This window comes from Sphaerodactylus townsendi, linkage group LG03, assembly GCF_021028975.2.
Source record: "Sphaerodactylus townsendi isolate TG3544 linkage group LG03, MPM_Stown_v2.3, whole genome shotgun sequence".
Classification (NCBI taxonomy): Eukaryota; Metazoa; Chordata; class Lepidosauria; order Squamata; family Sphaerodactylidae; genus Sphaerodactylus; species Sphaerodactylus townsendi.
In genome coordinates, this window is record NC_059427.1 from 64,432,927 (window position 1) to 64,446,537 (window position 13,611).

The 13,611-nt window shown below is 40.4% G+C and overlaps 1 protein-coding gene across 2 annotated transcripts in view; it reads left to right on the top strand.

The window, feature by feature from the left end:
- LOC125429285 (musculoskeletal embryonic nuclear protein 1-like) overlaps window positions 1–11,975 on the top strand; it is a 76,580-nt gene extending 64,605 nt beyond the window's left edge. Inside the window, exons 1-3 of one of the 2 annotated variants that reach the window (XM_048490265.1) lie at window positions 1,937–2,192; window positions 6,686–6,806; window positions 11,497–11,975. In XM_048490265.1, the coding sequence (XP_048346222.1) occupies window positions 2,184–2,192; window positions 6,686–6,806; window positions 11,497–11,603 (237 nt within the window). In that variant the 5' untranslated portion in view covers window positions 1,937–2,183 and the 3' untranslated portion in view covers window positions 11,604–11,975. Of the gene's footprint in view, window positions 1–1,936; window positions 2,193–6,685; window positions 6,807–11,496 lie in introns of those variants that run through there. The other variant, XM_048490266.1, reaches the window with a different exon arrangement.
- The last annotated feature ends 1,636 nt before the right edge of the window (window positions 11,976–13,611 follow it).

Sequence of the window (13,611 nt, forward strand, 5' to 3'; positions counted from 1 at the left end):
GTAGCATTTGATTTGTTTTATTGTCTTGTTATTTGACATTTAACTGTAGCATTTAGTCCATTTCATGACTAAAAGAAATTGGAAACAGTAATAGAAAATGTTTTTAATGACAAGAAGTACGTTGGACTAGCACCCGGGTTCAAATCTATGAAACTTAATTTATAACTTTGAACTGGTCACACACAGTCAGTCTGACATACCTCATAAGATTTTTATCGGGATAAAAATGCAATGAAAGCTTTGTGGAAGAAGAGTGATATAAAAGACATTGACCAAATAACAGTATTAATAAAAGGTAAAGGAAACTTTACAATCGCAGCTTTCTGAAAGTCCAACTTTAATTCACAGGCTTGGCTTAGGCACCCTGCCTTTTTTGAGCAAGAGTGTATTTTTATGTGTTTATTTTAAACATCTCTGTGCTGCCTTTCCACCCAAATATCATCTCCCAGATGGTAAGCATCAAAACATTTAAAACAGTAAGCAGCATTTAAAATTATATACACACACACACACAGTTGAAAAAAAAATATTTAGACATAAAAACACCCAGCAATATAACCAGAGAGAAGAGCCCATGTGAATTACTGTGGGTATGGTCAGACAAAACAAAACAGCCTTCGCTTGCTGGCAGAAAACAACAATGGTGAATGACAGATGAATCTCCCTAAGGAGGAAGTTTCAAAGTTTTCACTCATGCAAAGAGTGGGATTCTACTAGTTCCCCTGCACTGGACCTCACACTATTTCTGAAGGTCTTCCAGGGCTCAAGAGCAGCTTTACAAAAGAACCAAGTAGAGGGGAGGCACCGTGATCAGCATCCTTCCCTAATCACATCACTTCTAGAGATGTAAATGCTAAAATGGTTCTGATTTATTGGGTTACCCTATTTATTTGAATTGAGTATGCGCCTGAAAACCACTTTTTCTCAAGACAGAATTTTGTCTAGCACCCTGGAAATCTGAGGACAAGATGGTTTGACAGTTACATTTGTCCAACCTGTTGGAACACGAGAACAAACTGATTATTTTATTTTGAGGAACAGACAGATATGAAATTCAAAATCATAGGATTCTGATATGCTTATAGTGGCAGTTCAGTTTATACAAATAAATGCATCCATAGACACAGAGGTAGGATCCAACCAGTTCTCACCACTTCTCTAGAAGTGGTTGCTAATTTTTTCTGAGTGCCGAGAAGGGGTTACTAAAGCAACCTCCCTGCCCAATAGGGACTGGAGGTGCGTGTGTGCAGTGGCGCCACTGTTTGAATCCCACCACCATCGGAACCTGTTATTACAATGTTTGGATCCCACCACTGCATAGACACCCTTGTGTCCTGAGTATGACTGACACCTTAATAATAACCAGCTTAATTTTGAAGTGAAAGCCACATACTTGATGGCATCATGGTAAAAAACATGAAAAGAGAGGACACTATAGAAATAAAATAAAATAAAGGTTCTTAAACCTGTACCTGTTAAAAACATGAGAAGTCTGAGAGAAAGAAGTCTTACCCTCCATGCAGCTAGCGCATGTCCTGACTGTATTTACCTCAGACAGGTATAAATCCAATTTTGAAGTCCAAAATTTTGGAGCAGAAAGCAACCCCAGAGGGGACCTTAAGGAAAGATTCAGATGAATAGAGATTAAGTACTCACTCCTGCCCACTGATTCTCCCATATGTTTGCCCCACCCCACTTCATTAGTATTACACAGATATTTTGACAGACCTATTTCCTTCTTGATATGAAGTTCTGCTCAGTTCACTTCAGTGGGATAGCATCTGTAGATGTATAGATGTAACCTAAATGGAGCATCTACAACAAAGCATTTGCTCTGTAAAGCTATAAATAGAGCCTCAGAGAGTTCCCTTGGAACAAGTACTTGTTCGAGCAGAGGACAAGACTTCCACATAGTTCTACTGGCCAGCTGTCTTTTCTTGTCACTTGTGTGGTTCTTCTAGCTGTAGTTATCCAACTTAGTCAATGCTACAGACTTCAGTCACTGCTAAGAATAAACCTCTCAACAACAAGGCTGTGTCAACCCAATACATTTCAGAACGGGATTGGAAAGATGACTTCGTACAATGACCTCACATGAATCTATATAAGACTCTGCAGGCTACCTCAGAATTTGGACATTAACCAAGTGGACTACTAGCTCTGTTTGTGTGAGTCGTGCAACCATGTCACAGGTATGAGCCTTTTTGGTGTTTTCTTTGAATATTGCATTATAAAGGCTGATAGTATATTTAGTTTATATGCAGATTTAGTGTGTTTATAATTCTTCTACTTAATGAATACATTTTTCATCAACTAATTTTAATTTCAGTTTTTTGTGCTGTGAGATTTATTTTTGATTAATTGGGCTTAGTTCAGCTGTGCATTCTTGTGTGAAAGACTAACGAGCCAATAATTCTAAATGAGGGGTGGGGGTGAGTATAACAGAAATGTTAGCATAGCTTTCTTGCCTCAAGCCTTTTCACGCCCCAGACATTGACCCCAATATTAATGAAAACATATAAAAGCTATGTTTTGGTTGTTCTAATATGTCTCGGTTATGTTTTGGACAGACTATGTTAGAATGAGGTGCGTGCAGGATAGTTTCAAATCTACTTGCAAGTTGGTAGGAATGTCATTAAAGTCCACTGTGTCCAGTTGCTTTTGCTTTCCATTTTCAGGGGCATAGTCTTTACAAAATACTAAGTGAAAGTCTTAACTGCTAAACAGCAAGTTCTGTCTCTGTACCAAAGTTTAACACTGTGACAAACTTCTAATATTCAGCAAGAACTTAAATTCTTGCAGTGGTCCAAGTACAACAACAAATTTCAAAATGGAAAAGTTATGTTGTAAATAGGATAAAAGGAACATTTTGTACAGAAGTATTCAGAAGTCCCTGAGAGAAACTGAGGGGAGAAATTTGGTTCTGCTTACTTGCTCTCAATAGTGAACCACTTCTGAAAACAACCAAGGCAGTCTTGCATACAAGCACTCTCTTCCTGCGACAATCTCAGATAAATTATAGAACGGATTGTTGTGCCTGCAAGCTTGGAAATGGATTCTGCCTTAAAAGGTTGCTCATAACTAAATTGGTCACTTCAGTAACATTAGGGATAATGCTTCTTCCTGGCAGGAGTCATATTGTGCTCCTGAAGTCAACACACCTGCTGTTCTGTCAGCTACTAAAATGTTAGCTACTTTGCTAGGTAATTCTGGAGTCTTGGCAGAATGCCTGCATCTACACAGGTTCAACTGCTCTGTGAAGGCTGCCTTAAATTGTTCCATATGGTGGCTGTTATAACATGGTAAGCCACCCCTGCACAGTAGCTTACCACTCAGGAATATTCTTAGCACAAACTTCCAGGTGAACTAACTGGAGAAAAAGGCCCCAACCATGTAAAGCACTACTTCCTCTTGCAAAAAAAAAAATCCAGGTGGAGGTTGCTACGCTGGGTGCTTTTAAAGAAGTCTCCATATGGCATGGCTACTAGCAATGGTGGCTAAAGGGAACCTCCACAGTTAAAAAAGTAAACCTCTGAATATCAGCACAAAGAGGAGAAGAAGAAGAGTTGGATTTATATCCCCCTTTTCTCTCCTATAGGAGACTCAAAGGGGCTTACAAACTCCTTTCTCTTCCACCCTCACAACAAACACTCTGTGAGGTAGGTGGGGCTGAGAGAGCTCAGAAGAGCTGTGACTAGCCCAAGGTCGCCCTGCTGGCATGTGTTGGAGTGCACAGGCTAATCTGAATTCCCAGATAAGCCTCCACAGCTCAGACGGCAGAGCAAGGAATCAAACCGGGTTCCTCCAGATTAGAGTACACCTTCTCTTAACCACTACGCCACAGAGGCAATATTGGGTAAGGCCTTGGCCACTATGTCCTGTTGTTGGACCTCCAGATGAACTGTTTGGCCTCTGTGTGAGACACGATGCTGGACTAAAAGGACAACTGGTCTGATCCAGCAGGGGTCTTCTTTTGCAGCCTCAATATTATGTTAAACCAGCTGTTTTCTGCCCACCACTCCTCAGTATGACTCTCCAGCTCCCTGGCTCCAAATTATGTGTACAGAATAGCTACCCAGTTAAGAAGCTCTTGATTTTTTGTTTTTCTGTGTACTTTGGCTGGCTATTGTGTTTTGTTCCCTAGAGAACTGAGCTACTTTTGTTCCCACAGTGAACTGGCAGCAAGTTATTCTCATGCATTCTTCATGAACCATTCAGAATATGTAGAAACCTCCATTACTGCTCACCTTCCTGCCTGCTGAGCTAGTAAATCAAATAATAGTTCATGTGCCTAACCTAAAAGCTTCAGAGTTTTTGTGCAGGCAGTTTAATATAATACATAAGTAATCTTACGCTCATGCTAACTGCTGCCTATACCAAGATGAATACATCATTAGTCCTTGTTCTTATCTTAGCAAAAATGGAATGTCAAGCTGATACTGTCAGGCTTACACTGAATAAATCATTTTGAATGAACAATTAAGAGAACCTTAGAGCAGTGGGTGATCAGTAACACTAAAATGTATGAGTATTTCCAAATACATACATATAAAAAAACCTGGTATGTCTCCTTTGCTACTGTTCTTTTGCCTGTTGAACACTAGATTCGTCCCTGTTGCCCCCTCGTATCTTGAACCTCTGTGTATTCTCAGTGAAGGATCCTGCAGGCAAGATGGGGATAGTCTGATAGTAATCCATACACTGAAGTCACTGAAGTTATCACAGTATATCTAACTTCAAAAGGCAAGGAGTTAGACTGACTATATAACACTGAACAGGTATCCTTTTTTGCCACCAACTCACAGCTGACTTTTGGTGACCCCTAGTGGAGTTTTCAAGGCAAGAGATGTTCAGACATGGTTTGCCATTGCCTGGCTCCATGGTATTCCTTGGAGGCCTCCCATTAAGGCTACCGTGGACAAAATTGCTGTTATTGAAACTGACATACTCTCAAGTTGGAAATGTGTTTCTGACCTATACATTGACCTCTGAAAGTCCAAGGATACTGATGTTTATTTTTAGGAATCAACAAGAATTAGACAAGCATACACTAACTGCTCCAATGGTGTTGATTAATACATTGAAAGAATTCCTGGCAGTTCTCAAGAAAAGTATTTTGAGTACATGTTCAGATCATCTAGGGACCAATGCATGTAGTTTGGAAGCTACTAGCTGTTCAGAAGATCTAATCAGTTTGGAGTTAATCTATTGTTAGAGTCCACATGTTGCTTTAAATTTGCTAAGGATGTCAATGTGAAGCAGTCAGAAAAGCTGGTGACTTCAATAATTCATTGGAATTTGAGGAAGAAGCCTCACCCTTCTACTTTGCTCCTTCATAAATAGAACAAACAGCCATTATCAGTTAGTATTACTGAAGTATTACATCTCTTTCTAAACAACTTTATTTAAAAAGTTCCAATCAAGTAGTTAAGGACAGAGGCGGAGCTACCAGGGGACAGGGGGTGCACATTGCACTAGGCGCATGCCTGGGAGGGCCCCCGCCTCCCCCCCCACTTTTACCTCTGCCTCCCCACCCCCTAAAGCCTATCATTGACCTTAGTTCAGCCTGAAAGTGCAGGCTGGAAAAGTGGCCTGTTCACTTGAGGCTGAAAACAGCCTGGTGGGAATTACACTTCCCAGTAGACCTTGCGAGCCCCAAGGTTTCCTGGGAAGTGTAGTTCCCACCAGGCCATTTTCAGCCTCAAGTGAACAGTCCACTTTTTTTCCAGCCTGCACTTTCAGGCTGAACTAAAGTAAGTGGGGGGGGGGGTGCCACTGGGGGGAGGGCGGAAAATGCAGTCTGTTGATTTTTCTCCTAATTTGCAACAAATATTGCAGAAGCTGACCCAAATCTAGTAGTTTGGGGACCCAGTAAAAACTGCTTTTATGTGCTAAAATAGTAAAATGTCTTTAAAATACCGTTTTGGCATACAAAGGGATAGTTTTGAAGGAATTTGTATTTTTGTATATTTTGTATATTTGACTTAGGCTATTTGGGACAAAAATTGCCTGTGGTCTTCACGGACACTGCAGAAATAAGTTTGGGTATGGGAGCCAAAAGTGCAAATTCCTCTAGGACTGTTGATTAGAACTCATATAATGTCAGGAAGATGCTTATCTGAGTGAAAGGGATGTATTCTTGAATCCATGTAACCAGCTTTAAGTAACAATTCAATGCTTATTTTGATATATGTAACCATGTCTGTTGTACGTAACCACTGCCATCTATGCATTCTTTCCTTGACCTGTGCTTTATGGCTTTGCATGCTTTGTAGTGAAGTAGGCCTCCCCTGCTTTGTTTGTCCTGAGAGAAAAGAGTTACGACTGTTATCTTCCTGTGGGCAGGAGATGAGGTGGCTCCGCTGCTATCTATTGCTGACCTTGGGCAGTCTCGATTCCAGATGCTGCCTCTGGAAAGAGGGAAGGGAGATTCGGGGGGGGGGGGTGAGGATATATGAGACTGTAGATGCCAGCTTCATTAGAACTTGCTTTGCCAAGTATGATGCTTGACTACCTCTTCAATAAATGCTGCTGATAATCACTTCAATGTCCATTTATTGGGTTAAAGTTCCAAGACCTAACACACAGACTCTTGATCCGAACAGCGATCAGGGTGGAGGAATAACCCCTGTAGGATTTCAAAATCACCTATTATTTCTCACAGTATAAAGGTGTCTCTTTATAGCCAGCTCCTGTCAAAAAGAAGCGCCCTCCAGTGAAAGAAGAAGACCTCAGAGGGGCTAAGGGAAAGCTCTCTGGTAACCAGGAAATCAAATCCAAAACTTACCAGGTCATGAAGCAGTGTGGTAAGTACATTATCAGTACCTTGTTAACAAACATGAGCTAGTTTCAAACTAACATGTTTACTTAAACATGAGAATTGATTCTGATGGCCCTTAAATGGTTTGGCATTCAAGACTGAATACACATTAGCCGTACATGTTTTCAAGGGCCTGGAGTACAGTCCTACTTTCAAGGCTAACCCCTGTAGTAAAATTGTAAGTGTTCTCCCTCCCACAATTTTATGTTACCTGATAGGTAATTTATGAGAATAAAATTGTATAATAAGACAATCTGGGTGGTGCCTCCCCTTCCCTCCTTCCCCCTTATGATCCCTTTGTATTTTGGAGGGATCTGTACCAGCTATTTCCTGGTTTTTAGATATATTTATAATTGCATTTTATCTCATTTTAATTAATTTTATAATGATATTTTATATAATCATATTTTTAAATTGTGTTTTTATTATTGTACCCTGCCCAGTGACTTTGGTGATGGGTCAGAAATAATTTTTCAGAAATAAATGAATGAATAAATAAATAGCAGTAATAACAATAGGAGGTAAGCAGTAGTAGTAAGTAGTAAGTTTTAAAATTTTTTTAAAGGATTAAATACAGACATAGAAATGAAAGAGCAAAGCCAGTCACAGTTTCCCCATCCCATTGCCAAATGTGCATAAACAAACAAATAAATAAATAAATGCTTTCACCTACACACTAAAACACAAGGAATACACCAGGACCTGGTGACCAGGTAAATAGCATTTGGGAGGACAGAACCCTATTATTTCCGTGGCTTGACTCAGGAAAGGGAGAAGGTGCAGGGAGAAGCTGATACTGTCAGAGAATGTATATTTTAGAACGATGTGCTAAGATTTCTTTGATCTCTCTGACAAGAAACAGATGTGGTTGTTTAAAAGGGGAGCAATTGACAGCACTTTTCAGCAAGTGAAGGTGTGACAGGAGAGGTTTTCCCCACTGTGTTGGCTATTAGAACCAAAAGACAGTACAGGCACAGAAAGCTGTCAGTGGGTGTGGTGCCTCATTAACAGACTAACTTGCAAAGCAGTCCCTGGTTATTTTATGTTAGCACTTCCCAACATCTGCCATACCAGTGTAGTAACAGCCTAAATAGCCAAGCTAGACCCAGTTTGTTAGCACCTGGAAAGCAAGGGTTTTCTGGTCAATGCTTCAATGGAAGGCTACCAAGAATGCCCATGGTTGCTATGCAGAAGGCAGCAATGGCAAACCACCTCTGCTTGCTTGCTTGCTTGCTTGCTTGCTTGCTTGTTTGTTTGTTTGTTTGTTTGTTTGTTTGTTTGTTTGTTTGTTTGTTTGTTTGTTTAGTGGGTTTATAGACCGCCCTCCCCCGGAGGGCTCAGGGCAGTGAACAACGTATAATAAAGCACAATATCAAGGTAAAATCCAGTAAACATAAATTAATACGGCTCTGATAAAAATAAACCCTACCCCGTTAAAATACAACATTATTAAAATTAACATTAACACAAGATGGCGCCTGCTATAAATTCCCCCAAAAAACCCCAAAAGGGGAGGGGCGGTAGGATCCTCTTGATGTTATGAGAGGAAGGGAGAGAGAGGGGGCCCCCTATCAACGGCTAGGCTCCCCAAAAGCCCGGCGATTTCTATCCTTTAATAATTTTGTGCTATTATGGAAACTCTTCTTGCCATGAGTGTTGCCGTAATAGTACATAATTGTTATCGTAATTCAAACAAGACCAAAAAAGCTGCTTATATGACTTAATATTCCAATTGCTTGATCATTCTCCACGCTATTTTGTATATTGAAGTGAGTAGCTCTCAATTGAAGTGAGTAGCATTTGCCCTATATTCCAGTAATTCATTGACTCAAAACATTTCCAAAATTCAACAAACATTATTCACCCAGTTTTTAATATATATCAGTATTTAATATATATACTGTATATATATATATACTATACTGTATAATATATATATTATACATAAGAACATAAGAACATAAGAACTAGCCTGCTGGATCAGACCAGAGTCCATCTAGTCCAGCATTCTGCTACTCGCAGTGGCCCACCAGGTGCCTTTGGGAGCTCACGTGCAGGATGTGAAAGCAATGGCCTGCTGCTGCTGCTGCTGCTGCTGCTGCTCCTGAGCACCTGGTCTGCTAAGGCATTTGCAATCTGAGATCAAGGAGGATCAAGATTGGTAGCCATAAATCGACTTCTCCTCCATAAATCTGTCCAAGCCCCTTTTAAAGCTATCCAGGTTAGTGGCCATCACCACCTCCTGTGGCAGCATATTCCAAACACCAATCACAGGTTGCGTGAAGAAGTGTTTCCTTTTATTAGTCCTAATTCTTCCCCCCAGCATTTTCAATGAATGCCCCCTGGTTCTAGTATTGTGAGAAAGAGAGAAAAATTTCTCTCTGTCAACATTCTCTACCCCATGCATAATTTTGTAGACTTCAATCATATCCCCCCTCAGACGTCTCCTCTCCAAGCTAAAGAGTCCCAAACGCTGCAGCCTCTCCTCATAGGGAAGGTGCTCCAATCCTTCAATCATCCTCATTGCCCTTCTCTGCACTTTTTCTCTCTTCGATATCCTTTTTGAGATGTGGCGACCAGAACTGAACACAGTACTCCAAGTGCGGTTGCACCACTGCTTTATATAAGGGCAAGACAATCCTTGCAGTTTTATTATCAACTCCTTTCCTAATGATCCCCAGCATAGAGTTTGCCTTTTTCACAGCTGCCATGCATTGAGTTGACATTCCCATGGAACTATCCACTAAGACGCCCAAATCCCTTTCCTGGTCTGTGACTGATAGCACTGACCCCTGTAGCATGTATGTGAAGTTTGGATTTTTTGCCCCTATGTGCATCACTTTACATTTTGCTACATTGAACTGCATTTGCCATTTCTTAGCCCACTCACCTAATTTATCAAGGTCCGCTTGGAGCTCTTCGCAATCCTTTGTGGTTCTCACCACCCTACATAATTTGGTATTATCTGCAAACTTGGCCACCACGCTACCCACCCCTACTTTCAGGTCATTTATGAATAGGTTTAAGAGCACTGGTCCCAAAACGGACACCACTCCCTACATCTCTCCATTGTGAGAACTTCCCATTTATACCCACCTTTTGTTTCCTGTTCCTCAACCAGTTTTTAATCCATAGGAGGACTTCCCCTCTTATTCCCTGATTGCTGAGTTTTCTCAACAGTCTCTGGTGAGGAACTTTGTCAAAAGCCTTTTGGAAATCCAAGTAGACAATGTCCACTGGTTCCCCCTTATCCACATGTCTGTTTACACCCTCAAAGAACTCTAGTAAGTTTGTAAGACAGGACTTGCCTCTGCAAAAGCCATGCTGACTCTTCCTCAGCAGGTCTTGCTTTTCTACATGTTTAATAATTTTATCTTTAATGATAGATTCTACTAATTTACCAGGAACAGATGTCAAACTGACTGGCCTGTAATTTCCTGGGTCCCCCCTAGACCCTTTCTTAAAGATTGGTGTGACATTGGCCATCTTCCAGTCTTCAGGGATGGAGCCTGGTTTCAGGGATAAGTTGCATATTAATGCGAGAACATCAGTAATTTCATGCTTGAGCTCTTTAAGAACTCTTGGATGAATGCAATCTGGGCCAGGGGATTTGGTAGCATTTAGTTTATCAATGGCTGCCAGAACTTCTTCCTTGTCTACCACTATCTTCGCTAGTTCCTTGGATTCGCCTCCTAAGAAGCTTGGTTCAGGTGCAGGAATTTTCCTCACCTCCTCTTGGGTGAAGACAGATGCAAAGAATTCATTCAGCTTCTCTGCAATCTCCCTGTCATCTTTTAGCACACCTTTAGCACACTGTATATATACAGTATATATACTGTGTGTATGTATGTATATATATATATATATACTGGTCACAAGATAAGCTTCACCAAGTTTTTAATATATACGAGTATTTAATATATATACTGGTCACAAGATAAGCTTTTGGCAGTAATGCCTTCATCTAGGAAAGCTTGGAGCCTTCACCATGTAAAAATAAAAGGTTGCTTTGTTTAATCCTTAGCCTCAGATCAGATAAATAATTTAAATGCCCAGCAAAATCTGAGATGACGCTAACTCACCTTAAGGACTGCTTTTTCCCAAACAGATTTCACCCAAATGTTAAGAATGGGTCCAAGGTTCCCTCTTCCCCCGAGAGTCTTTTTTTTTATTTGATGGACATTTGTCATGGGGGCACACATCTCTCACTTCCCCTTTTAAAAGCAAGCAAGCTTTTTTTTTAAGGAAGATTGGCCCACAAAAAAAATAATTGCCTCTGCAGCAACCACTAAACCCGTTCAAATATAGAAGTCACCCTAAGTTCCCCCTTCTCAGTAGAACTATGATCATACAACTGTTGCAGGATTGGGGTATATAAGTCATAAGAACTAACTATCTTTAATAACTAAATATTACAGAACTGTCTTCTCAGGGAAGAAGCCTTCCAATATGGAAGGGAAGTTTCATTAATACATTATATTTTTAATAGTGCACCTGCTTGTATGCTCTGATATCCAGCAGGGCTGTATGGATGGGTCATGCAACAAACAGACTTTTTAAGTTTATGTATTACAAGCATTTAAAAAGAAAGGTGCCTTTATCATGTTTTCCCACAGCTGCTGTTGCATGTAAATCATCCAAACTGAAGTGTTAATTGGCTCCTGTTTCTTTCCCAGAGCAAGCTGGCACGGCAGCACCATCCGTATTCAGTCGAGATCGCACTGGAGGGGAGACAGTCTTTGATAAGCCTAAAGAGGAGCCTGCAAAGAGTGTCTTTGGCTGACTGCCGAGTTCGAGTTCTTATGGAGCTGAATAGTTTTCATGTAGTATACTTAACCCTTTGTTTTGCTTTCACGTGCAACAGTCTTATTATAGCACTGTTAACTTAATTGTTTTAATACTTAACAAGAAAGGTTGTATTACAAAATAAGCTTCTTTTTACATGTTGTTTGTGTGAGGGGTTCTCTCCTACTACCCCCTCCCTCCCTGCTAGCTGTGCTACAAATGATTGAAATTGGGCAGTATGCCCTGGGTGCAAACTATCACAGTAATGACCAATTTTATTGCATGCTTATTTATGTTGCAAACCTGTACCTGAATTTTAGTTGTGATCTTATTATTGCTCTGCAAAACCAATAAAATGTGGTGGATTTCATTTGGTGAAATGCTTATTTAATTAAAGAAAATAAAAAATTCTTAATAGAAGAAATTGCTTGCAAGAACTGCCTGCACTTGTATTTCTGCTCAAGGGACTCCCAACAGAAAGATGAAGCTATTTACTGTTAAAAGCAGGAAGGTGCCAAATAGTATTACTGGTTGCAGCCTCTGGCGAATAAGTCCAGCTTATATATAGATGTGGCCTCTGACTGTTTGGAATTCTTCCATGACTCAAGATTTCCATTCTGCTGTCTAGAAGGAAGAGGCTTGTTCCAGACAGCCATGCAATCAGAGCCTTTTTTGCTTCAGGTTAGCTATTATTTGATTTCCACTAGCAAAGGAATGCTAGGAGAGCAGCAATAGGTCAGAATCTTCATTACAGCAAAGCAACAGGGTAAGGCAACAGTGTTGCAGTTTCCTTTGTGTGTGTGTGTTGCAACCGGAGGGGAAGCCCACTCCCTTCTTCTGGAGTGGAGGAAGCAACAGACAAAACAGACAGAAGTCAGTTTTTTATGTCAAGTCAAAGTGGTCAATAAAAAGATTTGTTTGAAGACTCTGTTGCTTCTCAGGATGTTCACTCCTCCTGCCAGACCTGTGTCATCCGCGTCCTAAGATTCTCTGGCTGCCAGAAGTATAGGAAATGAATCCTATTTAATAGTAAAAGCACAATTAAAGAAGTTCTCAAAACCTATAGCTCTCAAAAGGGAATATCCTGGATTTCTGAGCATATTAATATAGGCTTCTTTGACCCTTCAGAGCTCCTCATATCCATGGTCATAAGCAGAGATGGTGATTTGCAGGATAATGGCCCTCACACTGTACTCTTCCATGATAAATAATCATGAACCTTGGAAGGTCCATTAAGCCACTTCCTAACTGCTCTGCCCATAGCCTAACTGCTCTGCCCATAGCCTAACTGCTCTGCCCATCAGGTAATTCAATTGCCCTGCCCTTTCCTCATTTGACTCACCTGATTCCTATCATCCTCTTCTTCCTTACTATATTTGCACTTCCACTTCTCCAGGTACACATCATCCTCTGTCATTAAAATTCAAATCCATCAATGGAAAGCAGGATTGGATACTTTTCACCCAATGCCACCATGGACCGGAGTCAAGGCTGAATTTAAATTAAGAGAGGCCCTAGGCTAGTCTACTTAAAAGGCCTCTCCTCCCAATCCCCACCCTCATGACTAGAGGAAGATGGAAGAGTGTTTTAAAGCTGAGTAGAACCGAGAATGATGGTGGGTATTTAATATTCCACAATTCACAATTCCTCCTCTAAAAGACAGACACAATGTTATTATAACAGACACAATGTTATTGTTAAATACTGTAGTGATTGGGGAAAAATGCTTAAATGTTTAAATTAACATTGTGAAAAACTTTTGCCATAACTGAACTTTATAAACGTTTGTGGAATAAGCAGGAATTTTTAGGAAAATGAAGTTGTAAGTTTACTGTTATATTGTTAAAAAGCCCTTGAGCTTACAAAATTTATTGCCAGGAAAGTGTTAATAAGATTATAATGACTATCTGACACTGGCAGATTCTGCATGGGCCAAAAACAGCAGTGTGAAAATGGCGTAAACCCTTTTGCACTGTTTTAAACCATTTTACACTATTTTCACACCA